At 34.1% G+C, this 18,639-nt stretch overlaps 1 protein-coding gene and 1 non-coding gene across 4 annotated transcripts in view; one reads left to right on the top strand and one right to left on the bottom strand.

Moving 5' to 3' along the window:
• Positions 1 to 101: 101 nt before the first annotated feature.
• The window catches only part of LOC125059656 (NBAS subunit of NRZ tethering complex-like), a 32,124-nt gene continuing 13,586 nt past the window's right edge, over positions 102 to 18,639 (bottom strand). For 2 of the 3 annotated variants that reach the window (XM_047664173.1, XM_047664175.1), the window contains 20 exons: positions 18,423 to 18,535; positions 17,076 to 17,208; positions 16,130 to 16,372; positions 15,812 to 15,917; positions 15,235 to 15,332; positions 14,031 to 14,260; positions 13,188 to 13,399; positions 12,157 to 12,344; positions 10,366 to 10,530; positions 9,826 to 9,986; positions 8,160 to 8,347; positions 7,317 to 7,453; positions 5,921 to 6,010; positions 4,954 to 5,079; positions 4,415 to 4,591; positions 3,391 to 3,644; positions 2,006 to 2,132; positions 1,344 to 1,461; positions 762 to 884; positions 102 to 446 (listed from right to left, as the gene is read on the bottom strand). In XM_047664173.1, the coding sequence (XP_047520129.1) occupies positions 156 to 446; positions 762 to 884; positions 1,344 to 1,461; positions 2,006 to 2,132; positions 3,391 to 3,644; positions 4,415 to 4,591; positions 4,954 to 5,079; positions 5,921 to 6,010; positions 7,317 to 7,453; positions 8,160 to 8,347; positions 9,826 to 9,986; positions 10,366 to 10,530; positions 12,157 to 12,344; positions 13,188 to 13,399; positions 14,031 to 14,260; positions 15,235 to 15,332; positions 15,812 to 15,917; positions 16,130 to 16,372; positions 17,076 to 17,208; positions 18,423 to 18,535 (3,280 nt within the window). In that variant the 3' untranslated portion in view covers positions 102 to 155. The remainder of the gene's footprint in view (positions 447 to 761; positions 885 to 1,343; positions 1,462 to 2,005; positions 2,133 to 3,390; positions 3,645 to 4,414; positions 4,592 to 4,953; positions 5,080 to 5,920; positions 6,011 to 7,316; positions 7,454 to 8,159; positions 8,348 to 9,825; positions 9,987 to 10,365; positions 10,531 to 12,156; positions 12,345 to 13,187; positions 13,400 to 14,030; positions 14,261 to 15,234; positions 15,333 to 15,811; positions 15,918 to 16,129; positions 16,373 to 17,075; positions 17,209 to 18,422; positions 18,536 to 18,639) is intronic. The other variant, XM_047664174.1, reaches the window with a different exon arrangement.
• Positions 11,455 to 11,527, top strand: Trnaf-gaa. Its single transcript has one exon. It is a non-coding gene; the product is annotated as a tRNA-Phe (tRNA).

The following is an 18,639-nucleotide window of genomic DNA, read 5'->3' as shown; positions in this document are numbered from 1 at the left end:
ATTGAATAGTTGTTTAAACACGAAGTTCTATTTGAACTCACTTAAAGTCCAGCGTCGCCTAATCATTGTTTTTAAGGTAGGTATAATTATTAAAAGAAATGTCATAGCGATAATTTAATAACTTAAAGACATACATTATACACTGTTTTTATGATTTAGTTAAATATGTTTCTACAAGACCGCACGGCCTGGGTGAAACCACGTAAGGGCGTAGGTACACCTATAGACAATAATTTAAGATGTCCGGCTTCCGCTAAATAATTTTCTTGTATTAAATCGTTGATCGCTTGTTCTGTGGTGTACAGTGATGGTTCCTCAGCTGTTGCACCGAGTATGTAGTTTATCATATGGGTGTACAACGGCGTCGAAACTAGTGTTACGAAAAGTCTTTGCTCCAACATTTCTCTAATAAGATCCTCACCTATTTTTTGATGTATCAAAGCTTCCTGAAATAAGATAGTATGTCAAGTGCTGTGACTCAATATAGCATTTTTCCTTATCTGTGTATCCTTCTCTGTTATCAAGTAGATGCGTTGTCTGTGCATTCTGAGAGTTAATTATTGTTTTATCGGTTATAGCAGGCCTAGGCTCTAGGCATTGACTAAAAAAATAATTCTTTAGGAAAATTTTTAGTTTTAAATATAAAAATTGTTCCCTATTTAACTTTAAACATTACAGATTAGACTTTCGAAGACCTACATTTCTATAATTAATGAGAAGAAGACACACAAAAGTAATTTATGTCAAAAAAAATTGTATACCCTGTGCTTGTCAATGAGGTCATACAACATGGACACGAAGTTGTCGCATTTTGTGAGTAATAACACCCACATAGCTCCAGTCGCTGAATCAGCACTTACATCATGGAGAACATGTCGCACTTCCTATAATTCATAAATATTATAATTAAAAACTTAAGAATAGATAATCTACATTATATTCTACATTTGAAGCTTGTATGTCTGCAAAAGTCCCTTAGAGTTTTGAAAATCTGTCAGTTAGTGAGTGAGTGGCAAAATTAAGAAATTTCAGGGTAGAGGGTCAAATAGGGGGTCAAAAAGAGCCTGAACTGCTTCGAGAAAAGGATACAGCACGGCCGTACGTGCCGCTTTTTTGTCGACATAGCGGCCGCACTGCCATGCCCCGACATTACTTGTTTTATTTTATATTATTTATAAACATATTATTTTAGTCGACTAAATTATTGAACTTTTTTAGTGTCTTTACGAATATTTAATTTTGTAAAATTTTGAATTCTAACTTCCAATACATATAACAGATTTTAGTAAATAGAAACCTTGAAAATTATGGCAAAAGTAAATGTTTTAAATAAATATCTATACCATTTCATTAAGTATCGGTCTGCTCAGTAGTTGTTTGATTAGTACTAAGTTCTCTGCGTACTTAGACACGTTCTCTAGAAGTTTCTCAATGTATTCACTATGCAAGCTCCGGCCATCACTGGAAATAAGTTTTTATTAATATAAGTACTTTGTGTCTTCAGATTTTGTTTAAATAGAATTTTATATGGACTACGTGCTTTCCATTGTTTTTGTGTATCATGTATGTTAATATGTGGTTTTTGGCCAAAATAAATACATTAAACCCCCTTATAGCACGTACTCTTACTCGTATAATTCATTTTCATAATACGCAATTACAGTCCCTCGTATAACACGGGTATTTCCCCACATAACGCGGAATTGCACACATTGTATTTCTGTACTATGACATTTATAATGATTATATTATTATGTCGTTCAAAACATAGTTTTTTCTTAATATTCTATTTAAATCCCCTTTAAAGAGAAAAGTTAAACGTGAAACATTTATACATAACGCGTTATACTCCTATAATGCGGAACTATTGTGTTCTAGTTGGGTTAACTGCATACCATTCTCCTTCTTTTACAACTTTATACTGATGAAAAATTAGAATAGTTTAGATGCCAATCAAAAGGTGCTCGATTAACCTAAATGATATCACAAGAAAACAAGGTCAGACCTGTTGGAAGTGACAGGCCAGCAGTTGAGGACATCGGCCAGTGCCTTCTTCCTTTGCCAAGTGTCGCTCAGTTGAAGGAATTCCCTAAACACTTCATTTCGCCCTTCTTCTGTTAACACCAGGTCATCTAAAATTCATTATTGAATTTATCAAAATGTCATTTTCCGCTTTAAAGCCGTTTCAATTTTTGAATGTGTCAAGAGTATTTTCAAAATAGGTTGAGAGCTTTGTTTTTCTAAAAAATAAGTGATTTTCAATTGTTTTTGTCATAAGAAATGGAACTAAGAAGGAACCTATTTGATATATATAGGGGCTCCTAGACTGGCTATTTTTTTTAAAGAAAACATATAACTGCAAGGGTGTGGCTGGTAGCATCAGCCAGCATTTACAGCTAGACTATGCAATACTCGGCAATATTTTTAGTATGTCCGAGATATATTGCTAAATATTCGCACATAACTTTTAACCTTCCGACTCCCAGAACCAACATTGGGTTCCGTGAGCCTCTTCACAGGATGTGTTCCACCTTGGATTCCATCACTAACATCGACCCTTTTTCGCACTCCTCTACTGCTTCATTTAAGAATAAGTTAAAACTCTTAATATCTTAAGCTTTGTGTCTTCCTTGTTTTTTTTTGTAGCTGCTAGTTTAGTGTTAAATTTCGCTGTCATGTTTTGTCTTGTCTTACTTTGTATTGTATTTTTGAAGTTATACTTCTTTAGGCGCGTTATGAAAAATTTATGAGAGTGAAATTTTACGATGCGCGCGCACCTGTGACACAAAATTGGGAGTGTGATTATAGCGTGCGCGAGCGAGATAGGAATAAGACAATCTACAAGTAAAAAGAAATAGAATATGCGTGAAGTTCGTATGCCAAGAATTTTGAATGATTATAATGACATTTGTCATTTACCTTTTAAACAAATATAGGAGTTTTAATTATTTTTTCAAAGAAATTTAGCACGGCTTTTTCACAAAGACCTCTTGTTACTTAGTTAAAAGGTTATGAGACATACCTAGTTATTAAATTGAATTAATAATATAATAAAATAATAAATAATAATTATTATTAATTATTAACGCTAAATATTTATTATTAATTATTTTAAAAAAATAAAGAAATCCAAAGAAGTATAACTTCTTACGCGCGTACATAAGAACACGCACCATTTTTTTTTATTAGTGAAACTTTTTTTGAGGATATGTCCAATGTGTCTATTTATTTTATGTTTTACATTTATTTTGTTTTCTGTATAGTGATGTATCTGTTGAGTTTCCAATAAATAAATAAATATTTTTTGTGTGTCCCAGTCATCAGAAATATTTCTAAGACATTATTGCTATCTCGCTCTATGGCCTAAGTGCATCCCTTTTTTTGTATTACCTGTCAAAGCCTTGGCGTATTCACTGTCGGGCCATTCGGTCCGAAATAGGTCAATGGTGGAAGTGGCGACTTTGAGCAAATCGTTGGCGTCTTGGAATCTCGACTTTTGGCTTAAAGAGAGGAGACCGAGCTGCTTGTGAGGCGGAAGACCGAAGTGCGAAGCCTTTTGGAGGACGCCGTCGAGGAAATCTTCCGGAAACTTTGTGCCGTCCTTGTGATATTGCGTCATACGGGACACTAGGATTTTTGTGTCTCTGAAAATAAGTAATTTCGGACAAATGTTAGAAATATTTACCATAAAAATCATAAAAATTGTCTTTTAAACTATTGCATAACTTTTATCGCGGAATGTGAGCGCGGCGACCGAATCAAGAAATTCCGTAACGAAGATAAAAACCTAACACACGAAGACGTTATATAGGTGCGGCTAATACGCGTTAGAGCGGGACAGAACGCATACTGCGTCTCATATCAGTCTGGCGTGATCGGTGACGTAGCGCAGGTGCGTTAGAGTGGGACAGAAAGTATACTGCGTATTCACATTTTCATACAATTTGAATTAATAGAAAAGAAAAAACTTAAATTAATTATCAAAGAAAAAAAAAATATAATTGCATAAGTTGATAAAAATACTATGCTTGCAGCTAGCTTTACTGCGGCAGTACCCGAGTGCCACACGTTTTTATTTTTTTATTTTTGTATTTAACGAAATAATACCATTATAGATTACTCCAATGCGTTGAAGTTGGCGCAGTTGGTAAGTTTATATTCGAGGTTATATGTTGGTGACTTATCACATGTAAAGGAGCAAATTAATTAGAAATTATTTTACGACTATATATTTTCTTTTAGTTAAATATACCACATTAGGACCATTGATTTAGGTACAAGGGTGAAAGAAATTATTGAAATTATATTCAGCAAGAAGGTTAAATAACTTTGATTTCAGTGAATCATACCTAATTAATACTACTAAATTACATCACGTCTTAATTACTGTGTTTAAATATAAAAATATACTTACTCTAAACAATTTAGATATTTCTCAGCGGCATATTGGAATAGTTGATATACGTCAAGCTTCAGATTCAAGCATTGAAGCAAAGAGTCCAAAGCACTCGCCTTTATTGTCGATTGGCAAACCAGTCGACTCGCCACTGGCAACACTTTCTCTACGTCCCCATGAGACATTTCTAGCTCACTAAAACACATTAATTTAACTTATCTCGTACGTTTATTTTAAGAAATTATTTCTACTTTTTCTCTTTGTCTTGGTCTCTTTGAATAAAGTGATAATTGCGCCCATAGACACCTGTAGCCCCGGGGGTTGAAGGTCATTCCCTTAAAGGTCGGCAACACACCCCCTAGTATAGTTACTAAAAAACAGTGAATTTGTGAGTAAATATGTTAAAGCAAGAAAGTTTTTTGTTATGATACAGATGATAATAATTGTAGGACACTAACATAACACGAGATTAAAAAATCATCAAAAAATCTTGAATAAGAGTCTTTCGTGGAATATACATAATTAAACAGCTCGTAGTGTAATTAATAGAAACTTACGGCCAGATAAATCCGGGTGGTAAGTCGATATTGTCCCGTATCGCTTGTAACGTGGACGAATGGTAGTTCTCCAGGAATCGTGCCCATCTTTTTAACTCTTGTTCCACTTGGGACCACGACTGACTGCTGAAAATTCATTATTTACTTATTATCCTTTTTTAAATTGTAATTACATGTGTTTAGGTTAGTAGGATGATTAACTAAAAAAAATTACAAGGTAGGGTTTAGTAGGGCTCCTTAATTTAAAAAAAAAATGTAATTTAAGTGATACCGCCCGCCGCCCATAGACACTCAAATAGCCAGAAGGCTCGCAAGTGCGTTGCCAACACTTACACTTAAATATAATAGGCAAGTAGGTGATCAGCCTCCAGTGCCTCACGCTGTCAATTTTTGGGTCTAAGACAATGTCGGTTTCCTCACGATGCTTTCCTTTACCGTTCGAGCAAATTTTAAATGAAAGCACATAGAAAGAAAGTCTATTGGTCCACAGCCGGGGATCGAACCTATGACCTCAGGTATGAGAGTCGCTCGCTGAAGCCACTAGGCCAACACTGCTCATAAGTTGAAAAACTAAGGAAAATTTATTTCATAGCGTGATATGAGCTATGGATCAGACCACTCTCTTTTATCAGAATATTGTTGATATTGACCAAGACGCGTTCATCTGAAAGGTGGAACGAATGGGACGATGCTATGCCTGGGATATCTAGAGGGTACACAAAATTTACATTTAGTTAAAACGTTGGGACAATCAACCTGATTCATAAATATCTTAAACGCAAACAATATATCAATTTATTTTCTACGATTATCCAATAACAACATCTTGTGTACTCTAACGTTATGAATAAAATTAAAGCTCTATTAAAAAAGATAAGAAAGTGATCAGCCTTGAGTACCTATTGCCGAAAGAATTATTGCTTCGATAGAATTATAACTCAAAAAGAAATATAAACACATAAAATACCTCTTATTCATTTTGATTTCGTTCTCATGTTCTTGATGACAATAATCCACGGCTTGCATTATCATCCAGATACGAGTCGGGCCTGGCACTCTGCGGAAATTAAAATACGGTAACAATTAATTTATTTATAAGTCATAAACTTATACAAGAAATATGACATCACAAACTTTACTCACATACACATCAATTGTATTAGAACATAAGCTAGCAAGGGAAACAATTAAATAACCAAAAAGTAAAAAAATAATAACTAAATCTAAATAGAAACTTAAACCTCATTAAGCGTCATACACAAAATTATGGAAAGTAGAAAGATTGTTGTAAAATATATCAGTATTAATCATTGATATACAAAAAACCCAAGATGCACACTCAACGTCAAAAAAACGTCCTCAAAAAATGAGCGCAACATTCTAAATTGTGCGCTCATTTCAAATAGTCTCGCGTCTACAAGTGGAGTCGATGTTATTTTTTATAAATAAATTTATGTACTCTTGAACTTTTTTGTGTGTAGTTTTTGACAAATATATTTACGCTATATAAAGTGTGGGTCAGGAGGTAGCCAATTTAACATTTTTTTTTAATTTAAAGAAAAAACTTTTTAACCGGATTAAAGTTATGTATTATTATAAATTTACAACTATTTAACATCCAACACCTTTTGTCTTCAGTCACCGTGACCACTCACGCTGTAAAGCACCCGAAAAGTCGGATAAATTTAAAATTATGTTAAATAGTTGTAAATAAAAAAGTCATGTTCGACTCCACTCAATACCTTGTCCTACCGACCACGGTCGGTCGTAAAATTTTATTGCCTTAAGTACGTATACACTATACACTGCGTTGTAATAACAACTTTAAGCAATTCGCGTAAGGTTGATTTTGCAATAATATATGCTTGTAACATATACTGTTATAGACATACTGTTATAGAAAGGGACAGAATTAGTGTTTCGGGACACTTTCGAGCGTTACTTTTATATGAGACTGTGCATCTTGGGTTTTTTGTATATCAATGGTATTAATGTTAGTAATTAAGTTGTAAGGGCGAGAAAGCTTATTCATTGGAGTACCAAAGTAGCAGATAAACAAGCCGTAGGTAAGTATACGACTTTTAGTTTTAGTATCTCAAGTTCAAGTTATGTATTTGAAAAAGATCCTTCAGTTACGACGGTTAAATATTGCCTATATTTTTTTTTTCAAAGGGTCACCCGACTGTATGTGATACCGCCGCTTAATACACTCAATGCCAGAGGGCTCGCAAGTGCGTTGCCGGCTTTTGAATAATATATACATAATATACACATTTGTGTTATCACGTAACTTGAAAAATCAAATTTATAATTATAATTTATAAGTGTAGTTTTCTTGTGTACATAAAGTAGAGAATATTTACCGATCAATGCCGTCCTGTGAGAAGCAAGTGTTCTCGACGAATGTGACGATATCGTCTTTGGAAAGTTTGTTGAAATAGCTCACACACTCGCGATACTGCTGCATCCATTTCTTATTGTTCACGTTCGATGTGGGTACCTATGAATATTCCATTAATAACAACGTTTAGATTGAGACTACAAGTGTGTTTTTGAAGGGAAACTTCTTTAGGCACATGAGGGTTAAATTTTTATACGAAACGAAGATGTGCAGCGTTTTTGTCGAAAAGGGAGAGAGCGATTGAGACCGATTGAGAGAGAGTGATAAGGGCGAATTACCTTATAGAAATTCTATTTTTATAATTAAAATTTCGTAAAGAAAATTTATGAAATATTAGTATTTTATATTTTATACAAAACAATTTATTGAAATCTCAAATATAGAATTGTAAATTAAAATGCCACATGTTTTTATTATCAAAGAAATAAATTTAAAAAATTACATTTATTATATAGTAATTAATGGTTTACGTATGCTGTTATTATCACGATGTTTTAAGAAAATTGTATGCATTTTCCTCATAAGGGTGGAACATTCTAGGGGTTGTATACCACAAATTTCGTGCGATAGTGGGTAAAGTAACAATTTGTAGCGCCGGTCGTTCTTCCCGAGCGCAATAAAATATTTACACCTAAAATTATCTTTAATTAGATAAAAAAACAAATGCGATAACGATACTATCAAAATCTTTAAATTTAGACTAACAGTATAATACATTCTAAAAATAGTAAATCTTAGTGACAATAAAATGTAGTTCAAATTTCAACTTATAGAAACTTACACAAAATAAGCTAAAATAACTTACGTCAAAGAAGTACTTAGTGAGCCATTTGGTGTACAGCTGGTTGACGGTTAGTGGAATCTTAAAGGCCGGGGGCAGAGTTCTCAAAAACTTGGTGAGAAGTCCGGCGTTATCGGGTTTTATTATGTTCAAAATGTGGGCAGTAAATTTTTCTTCCGATGGCTGCTCCAACAGGAGTTTATAATCGAGTTCTGTAATTAAGTTTTATAAATAAGCGAGGGCTTATTATTATCTAGTAAAAGCACACGACGTATAAAGCAGAAAGCAGACCTGAAGAACATGTGTCATTTCTGACGAACCAATTATAACCTACTAAAAAAAATATATTTGGACAATAATTGGATGCCATAAAAACATAACTTATTAAAAAAACAAGTCTCGCAACTCTGTTCTACCGTAAAAAATCCATGTAATACCAAGTCCTAATTTAATAAGTGCCTACTTAGGGTATGTTCCGATATACACTGCGAGTACTGTATAGTGCTCCCACTGTTCAAAAATTCGTTCCGCTATGGCTGCCAGTATACAGCCGCAGCGTCCTAGGGAAATATATGACGTCACAAATCCCCGCTATACTTCTACTGCGAGCACTGGCGTTTTCGAGGCTTACCTCGAGCACTGCGAGTACCTTAGTACTCGCAGTGCTTTGATCACGTGATCAATCAAAACCACTTGAATGCCTAACGGCTGATATAACTTACAGTTTAATAACAAACATTTAAAATTCTAACTTACTTTCTTTGTAGTATTAATTCAATTGACAGTTAATATTAATATAGATTTTTTTAATGCGATAATACTCCAATAATAGTTTTTCTTGTTGAATTGAAAAACTTTGATGCACTCATTTGAAAACTGTGTCGAAAAACGAAGCTGACTAGTATACTGGACTGCGTTCCGTTTTAAATTGTAACCAGTATAGCTGGCTATAGAGAAACGGTTTCACAGTATACTAAATTGACGGTACTCTGTACAGTGGTCGCAGTGTATATCGGAACATACCCTTAATAAATTGACCGACTTCTGTCTTAAGTTATTACGTAATTAGTTTACCTAACAACATCATTTAGTGACCATATCATTAATCCAATTTTTTGTGATTTAATTAAATAGATTGACTATACAATGGTACAAGAAAAGGCAGGCTTAATTTATTCACAACGAAAGTATAGGAAGGTCGAATATGGACGGAAGCGCTTCGAGAAAAGGATGGTACGGCCGTGCCGCATTTGTTTTGTTAATATAAAAATGAAATAAGTCATGTAAAAGAAATATTAGTAAAGTGAGTGTTTCCTGTTGAACGAAATTGCAATAAAAAAACTATTATCATCAAATAGATGCATAAATATTCCCCAATCCTCATTGAGGTGTTTGCGGACTTCACAGTAAAATATATATTTTGTAAGACTTCCTTTAAAACAGTGTTGGACTAATGGCTTCAGCGTACGATTCTCATCACTGAGGTCGTAGGTTCTATGCCTATCCGGCTGTGCACCAATGGAATTTCTGTCTATATGCGCATTTAACATTCGCTCGAACGGTGAAAGAAAACATCGAGAGGCTGATCACCTACTTGCCTATTAGATTGACAAATGTTCATGAAACAGATTCAGAAAGACTTTAAAAAGTTGCAGCGCTACTGATTTATTCTTTTTTTCATTTCTATTACCTGGCGAAGCGGATTTGGCCTTCTTCAGCAGTTTGATATGTTCAGTTGCGTTCAGACCGAATATGAGCGTCTTTTCGTCTACTTTCTTGAGTAATGTGAAATAATTTATCAACGCCACGTAATTGTTGCCAGCTATCTCGGGCCACAGGACTTCGCGAATTCTTAAAAAAAAGTATATTTGACGTTAAAAAATAGAAAAAAAAATTAAATTCATGTTTCAATATTAAAAATGTTATTCATCATTTAGTTATTAAATATACTTTGACATTGACAGACCCAGAGGTGTTAAGTTGATTTCGACGTTTTAATAGAAATATTAATAAATTCTAAAAACAGTACATCCTAGTGGCTATAATTAACGTAGTTTAAATTTTAACTTATAGAAACTTACTTAAAATAAGTTAAAATAACTTACATCAAAAATGTACTTAGTAAGCCTAGTAATTAACATTTAGATAAAAAATTACTTTGGCAATTACCAGCAGCGTTTTAATAAAAATACATTTCAATTTTCCCTATTAAATATTTTATTTGAATTACCGCGAGTGTGCATTGGGCCTCCTCGCGATGTCTTCAATGGCGTCGGGTGCGATATGCGATAAGGTAGAATCAGATGCGACATGATGAAGCCACACGTCCAGCAAATCTAATCCATACTTCAAAGCCAGACCACATGCCAGACGCGCGTGTTCCTCAGAGTTTGACCTTTATTCAAATCACACATTAACAGACATTTCCCATATATTGGAACGAAGTTCCTTATCGCGCGTTGTGAAAGGGGGCTAGACGGAAAAAATTCTTACAAAAAGTTGTCACGACACTTTTTTGCTATTTGCTATTGTAATACACCGGTTCTCGTCCGATCACCGAAGTTAAGCAACGTCGGACGAGGTCAGTACCTGGGAACACCTCGTGATGTTGGCTTTTTTTTTTTCGTCGTAAGATTGGTGTCGAGAAAATCTATCATACTATTATGATACCAATTAACATATAAATTAATCGAAAGGAATTTCGTTCCATCCTGGTGTCCCTTGACACCTCTAAAGTTTTTTTTTGTCTTTGGTTGATGCGCGTACTACACTTTTAATGCACAGAACAATATTGCGAGTGTTGGTACGGTCGAAAAGCAGTTAAACCGTAGTGTTTAATAAATATTTATTCGTAAAAGATTTCGTAACGGTAAAGCGTTGTAAAGAGATCAGTACATTTAGTTGAAAAGAAAGTGAACTGGCCCCATATTATACGTAGGATTGCCTGTGTCGTGAGCAGCTGGTCTCTTCCATTTGACATGTTATCAGTACTTGACATAATTTCTACATAACACTAACATTTTATAATTAAACTACTGTTGAACAGACACATTTAATTGTAAAACTCGAATTAATCAGCTTTATATTTTATGTATGTAATTAAAAAAACAAAGATTCACGCCACGATCGTATTGAAATATGATTGATATGAATATTATCAGTCACATGGGAACTAAAATGAATTTAATATATTTTTAAATATTTCTTAACAATACACGAGACTTTTTCCTTATCTGACAGCAGATAGATGTGTTAACAAAAAAAGATAAGTATTTTCAAATAATGGAATGCATATTACAATTTCGAAAAGTATTGCAATGCCGAAATAGCTCAGTTGGGAGAGCGTTAGACTGAAGATCTAAAGGTCCCTGGTTCGATCCCTGGTTTCGGCAAATATTTTTTATATTTTTTTCAGAAATTACAGAACGCGGTAATTAATGAATTATTACAATATTACTTTTAAAAACCAATTTTACCCTAAAAAATTATATTTTGGAAAATGTCAATTAATTGTAGAGACGAAATACATCAAATTGTTTGAAAACTATTTAATTATATTTTTTGAATTATAGTATTTTTAAATAAATAAGTATACAAGTGTTTAAATCGCAAGTAATTCGTGATTAAAAAATATTGGTTGTTTGTAAAGTGGGTTTACGATCGAGATGTTTACGTGATAACGTCTTATTGGTTGATATAAGTTTTTGGGAAGTAAGGAATTAATGAAGATAACAATTTTTTCAAATTTTAAATTACATCTATCGTTTTATTCACACTTTTGATGATAAATTTCGGGTGTAAAATGACAAGTTTACTTATTCGACTATGATATACATTTTTCTTCATACATTCACGGAATGACTGGCAGCGCTCGAGATGAGACGGGAGATCGGTCCGTCTCTCTCTCGTTATACCTGCGATCGCGCTCGTGAGGTTTTGGTGTGACACAAGTTTCTGAACATGTCACCCGACTAAAACGATTTTAAAGACGTTATCACGTCAAAACGTTATTATAACTTACTTGGCAAGTCTATAAATAACTTCTCTCCTATAATCCTCATCAGCATTGAACATGAGCGCATTGACACTGACTCCGAGCGCCCTCAAACGGTTCACTTCGCCCATGGCGCTTAACTTCTCAATGCATTCACGTATCAGCGCCATTTGCTCTTCGGTACCGTTATTTTGTTTTAGCGACGATATAGCCATCTGAAAGACATTTTTAAATATTAAAAAACTTCAACAGTTTCAACAATTTAATGAAATGCGACTGCATATTTAATTAGGAATTAAGGTACCATTAAAGATTTATTTAAGAAGATTTTTGAGTAATTTAGACTCTGAGTCGTGAGGACCTCGAAACTTTGAATAGTTAAAGATATTTAAAATATGTTTAGTATGAATAAATTAGTTTTATAAAATGTAATTTAATCCTTTAGAGCAGTGTTGGCCTAGTAGCTTCAGCGTGCGACTCTCATATCTGAGGTCGTAGGTTCGATCCCCGGCTGTGCACCAATGAACTATCTTTCTATGTGCGCATTTAACATTTGCTCGAACGGTGAAGGAAAACATCGTGAGGAAACCGACATGTCTTAGACCCAAAAAGTCGACGGCGTGTGTCAGGCACTAGAGGCTGATCACCTAATTGCCTATTAAATTTAAAAATGATCATGAAACAGATTCAGAAATATGAGGCCAAGACTTAAAGAGGTTGTAGAGCCACTGATTTATTTTATTTTTTATTTAATCCTTTGATACATAGTAACACCGTATTAAGTGGTAATTTGTAGAAGTGAAACCTTCAAAAAATTTGGTTTCAAGATAATGGGACGAATGTAATTTTAATTTTCAAGTTTGATATCAATTATTTTGATAAAAACTACAATGATTAAAAAAGTTTTTATAATGAAAGGTATGTAAATAAAATTGATAAATTTCATCTAATTTTATTTATGAATTTATGTGTCTGTCTCTTTTTAGTTTCATCGACTTTAAAATCACAACGATGCTAAGGAAGTTTCACTTCAAAATCAAAAACAATGTTCAACTCACGTCACGTGGTTTCGCCAAATACACGTTGTCCCGTAATTCGGGTGCGTTACATTTGACGAGCGTGGCGTACAGAGCCGCGGACACGGCCGCCTCAGAGTACAGCGTTTGTAAGTATTGCTTGCACAGAGCCGAGTCTTGAGTGGACCTCAAGAGACAGGCCGCGCTCAGTGCCGTGTCTTTATAGAGGATATCTTCGGCGCATTTTTGTACCACTGAAATTGTTTATTTTACAATTAAATAATCTGCTTCAAACTGCTATTTCAAGGCCATCTGCCCTATGTTGGGCCATAGAACCGTTAGAATAAGTTAACACAAAAAATAATGTATATGTTTTATAGATATATCCAATATCAGTTAACTCGCAGGTTTTTACTGTTAAAAAAAGTGCGTGCGTACAAAGTACACATGTCAGAAGTGAAACTTCTTTGACAAGTTTTCTCGAAGACAAAGTCTCGTTCAAATCTATAACTTAAGATTTCCGAGACTAATTTCTATAACGTAATGCGCCCTTCTTACTCTCTCTCAATCGGTCTCAATCTCTTGCTCCCATTTCATCGACAAAAACGCTGCACATCTCCGTGACGCTAATATTATTATTATTATTGCGTTTCTTCCGTAAAAATTATACCCTCATGTGCCTATAGAAGTTTTACTTCAAAAATATAATTTACTATTTTTGAAAAAAATATTTCAGATTAAGAACTATGACTCAAATTATTACTGTTTCCAATAACAGTCGTAATTAATACGATTCGTAAATACCATATTAAGGGACAAACATTATTCTTTAAACCTGTGTTAGTAGCAATTACGAATAGTTAAAATTAAGAACTAGAAACTTACCCAGAGCCTCATTATCATTACTAGGATTATCATTTAGGCAGTTTTGTATGTAATAAATCTTCAGATTCGTGTGAGGTGAGTCGACAGCATCGAGTTGGTTCTCGATCGAAAACCGGTCGTAGCGATAGAAGTTTTGTGATACTTCTAAATCTGGATAAAGGGTTGAATAGAACTCTTGGCAGTGGACTTTGCGCTCAATTATTTCAGACTCACTTTCGACTTCCTTTTCACTGAAAATTAAAAACAACATTCACTGGTTATTCGTGCCAGTATTGTCATATTGAACGACTAAGAAATTGGTTACGAAAACGTCAAAATCATTTTTGCAAACGGGCAGGAGGCTCGCCTGATACCGCCATTCATGGACACGCACATTGCCAAAAGGCACATGAGAGCGTTGCCGGCATTTTCACAATTTTTTTCTAGATTAGCAAGTCAATTTTCAATATCAATTGTCAGCACATAGTATTGTCTTTGATTGACATAACCTTTACACATTTAAAGAAAAAACTTTTTAACCGGATTAAAGTTATGTATTATTATAAATTACAATTATTTAACATAATTTTAAATTTATCCGACGTTTCGCGTGCTTTACAGCGTGCGTGGTCACGGTGACTGAAGACAAAAGGTGTTGGATGTCAAAAAGTATCACAGCTGTTGAGAAAGTTGCATTATCTGTATTTATTTCCTCGGAGTTGGTATCAACTAAAAGATATAATAATACATAACTTTAATCCGATTAAAAAGTTTTTCTTTATCAATTGTCAGCTTTAAATATTTCTTTAATTAAATTCTAAAGATTTTTTATGAAAGATATAAACAAATTCTTTAGAATCTTGCAATAAGCGCGCAGGTGCCATAGTTGGCCGTTTGACTCGTTCGTTTGTTTACAAACTGACCTCAAACATCTGCCCGAAGTAGGATGGTCGAGTCGGAGTAGGAAATAGAATATAAAACTTGGAGTGTTGAGGCACATGCGCACGGGCATTCGTCCTTTAACGTTGAAGTAATAAAGTTTATGTAAAATCAGTGATGTGAAAGAAGTCAATTATAGTGAATCAAGTAATTAATGGAGTGTTTAATTTCCTGCCATTGATCTAGTCTTTATATCCAAGTAATACAATTTTTTTAAATCAAGTAACACCAGTTGGCTATGTGATTATACTGGAAAGAAGGATTCTTAAAAGATAATAAAACATACCCAGCCACAAATTTATTCTGTATGGTGTCCACTAAATAATTCAGAAGCGGTTTCTTCTCCTGAACCGGCGTTAGGAAATCTTTCTTTTCGGTTACGGGCTGTAAAAGATATTTCATTCGAGCAAATATTTCCAAAAATTATGTCGCTAACATTTTCATCTCCCATGGGGCAGACATTTCTAAGTTTGTTTAATTGGTAGTTAATCTATACAAGCAGATCCCGGTGAGACCTGTGTGTTTTCCACGTTTTTCTTGACCGCTTTCTGACCTACGTATACGTATATACGTGATCCAGAAATGCGTCAAGTTCATTGGGCGGTCGTGGACTCCTGTCCTCCGACTGACTTAACTAATTGAAAAAAACTTGGGCTATTCTCTTAGTTAATATACCTGAATTAAATCAAAATCATGTCGATATGACTTCTAATTTCCAAGGAAACTATGCATAAACATACATACACTCACAAAACACGAACACGAATACTTGTTATATGCCACGAACTGGTAACCTGATTTTTGATAGATTAGGCTAAGCTAACAGTTCTAACGATAAGTTGTAGTTTAAAAGTTTAACATACCGTGCTAAGAGCATCAGAATATTCATCGTCAGTGGACGGCCATCGGTAGCCGTAATAGTTTGATTCAACTGGTTTTGGTTGAAGACTCTCCAGCTCCAAATTCAGCCTAAAAACAATATCTTGAAATAAACATTTATTTAAATACCCATTTATAACGTCTCTCTCTTTTTTCGTCGTAACTAAATAGAAAACTTAACACAAAAACCTAAATTTTAGTCAACCAAGTTATTACGTAATATGTAACGTAAGTTATTACTAACATTAGAATAACGACATCTTATCAAACTTAGACAATATTATAAAAAAATATAAATATACCTGGATATAAGTGTTTTTTCAAGATCCTCGGGCAAACAAAAAGTAAGTGCGGCGGCCAAGAGATCGCGTCTAAGCGGCGCGGCCGTATGCGGTTTGGCTGCGCGTGCGACGCTCGCGAGTATGTGCGATGCGCCCGAGTAGCGCAAGGCCGCGAGTCTCCTGGCGCCCGCCACGGCCGTTTGCCCGCCCGCCGCGTCCGCACGCATCGCGTACTCGCATACGCGGGTTAGAACCATACCTTCCCTGGTTTTTAATTTTGATTAGCGATTGTTAAGTAATTTTTTTTCCTTATTTGTTTAGTAAATGTATATTTTAATTATTGGTAATAAAATAATTTCTTCTTTATTATGCAAACCGAATGTAAATCATTAATAGTAAAGTATAACGAGACTGAAACACTACAATATAGATTAGAAGAATTTAACTAGAGCAAAGTCTTGAGACTAAAATTATACAATGTGCCTACATGACTACAATACTACTGAGTATAAGAACATACGACTACCAAATAAGGTACAACATTTGACAACTGTATTATACTTTAAGAGAAGAAATATCTAAAAACCTATAACATCCAAAATGCTAACACGTTTCTATATCCCTTTCACTGATTTTTTACACAAGGCTAATAAATAAGTAAGTATAACAAAATATGAAGCACAGAACTGGTTTTCCGAAGGATAAATTTTGAATATAATGTAATAAATAATTTGTTAAAAAAACTAAAAAACACGCTTTTAAAGCACATCAAACTAAAAAGTTTTTTTAAACTATCATTTTTTTTTTTTTTTTTTTAATTTTTTTCGGATTTAAAATTTGAATAAAATCTGTCCGTATAAAGTGGCTCAAAATCGAGTCCGAAGGAGTCGGTTACATACATACATACATACAGGTGAAGCTAAAAGCGAAGCGTGTAAAAATGAATGTGTGAAAAGTTTTTATTCACCTGGCCTCGTCGTCATTGCCCCCAACCCGCAACAATTGAGCAACTTGCAGAAGCTTCTCGCTCGCTAAGAACGCGTTCGGCTCGGCCTTTAAGCAATCCTCTATCAGTTTCATACGGTCTCCACACAGTCGCACTAAAAATAATCTCTTATAAGTTTCATAAAAAAATTAATTTAATAGAAATGAAAATTTTGGGGTCTTAGGGTAGAAATTCGGGTCGAGACGTATGATATACGGTCGGTTTCTATAATCTAAATTTATTTCCAATCGAGATTTTCGCAAATTTAGATTGAAAAATGTCAAAATTCAATCTGTCGAATTCAAAGATATTTTACAAAACGATCCATCGATCGGTTATTGAAATATCAATCTCTTGTAGTAAAAAATGGATTGGCATTGAGTATAGAAAGCAGAAGCAAATCGTATCCTTGTGTCAAAAACTCAAAAATTGTGAAATCTCTGTTTCTTCAGTCTGGAATCTGAACTTGCTTTTTTTCACCGTCTGAGCTAGTGTTCATTTAGCCATTGATATACAAAAAACCCAAGATGCACAGTCTCGAATAAAAGTAACGCTCGAAAGTGTCCCGAAACACTATTTCTGTCCCTTTCTATAACAGTATATGTTACAAGCATATATTATTGCAAAATCAACCTTACGCGAATTGCTTAAAGTTGTTATTACAACGCAGTGTATACGTACTTAAGGCAATAAAATTTTACGACCGACCGTGGTCGGTAGGACAAGGTATTGAGTGGAGTCGAACATGACTTTTTTATTTACAACTATTTAACATAATTTTAAATTTATCCGACTTTTCGGGTGCTTTACAGCGTGCGTGGTCACGGTGACTGAAGACAAAAGGTGTTGGATGTTAAATAGTTGTAAATTTATAATAATACATAACTTTAATCCGGTTAAAAAGTTTTTTCTTTAAATTAAAAAAAAAATGTTAAATTGGCTACCTCCTGACCTACACTTTATATAGCGTAAATATATTTGTCAAAAACTACACACAAAAAAGTTCAATAAATATATTTATAAAAAAAAACACAAATAAATAACATCGACTCCACTTATTAGACGCGAGATTATTTGAAATGAGCGCACAATTTAGAATGTTGCGCTCATTTTTTGAGGACTTTTTTTTGACGTTGAGTGTGTATATCAATGCATTTAGCTCAACAGTAAATTTATAATAGCAGAAGTCGGCGTTCGAAACTTAGAGTTGAGAATTTCACTAGGATAACATTGCCAATAATCACATAGGAATAAGTAAGTGCAAAAGTAATATCTTTCTATTAAGAACGCATAGAAGCAGAAATATCAAATCAGCAGACAATAACCTACCTTGAATAGGCAAAAGTTTAATTCGAAAAGCATTGAGAGTGGGCAAAGCTTCGATCAGATCAATCTCTTGCTGCACTTCATCATTGCCACGCTCGATTAGTTTCAAGCATAACCTAAAAGTAGTATTAGTATATTAATAATACAATTAAAAACAATTTTTTTTTAAATTAGCTGTAAAATATGGTACATACTTTTAAAGGGAAAGCAATATTACATT

The sequence above is a fragment of the Pieris napi genome, chromosome 20, assembly GCF_905475465.1.
Source record: "Pieris napi chromosome 20, ilPieNapi1.2, whole genome shotgun sequence".
Lineage (NCBI taxonomy): Eukaryota > Metazoa > Arthropoda > Insecta > Lepidoptera > Pieridae > Pieris > Pieris napi.
Note: the sequence above shows the minus strand (reverse complement) of the source record. Positions and strands in the feature narration are given on the sequence as shown.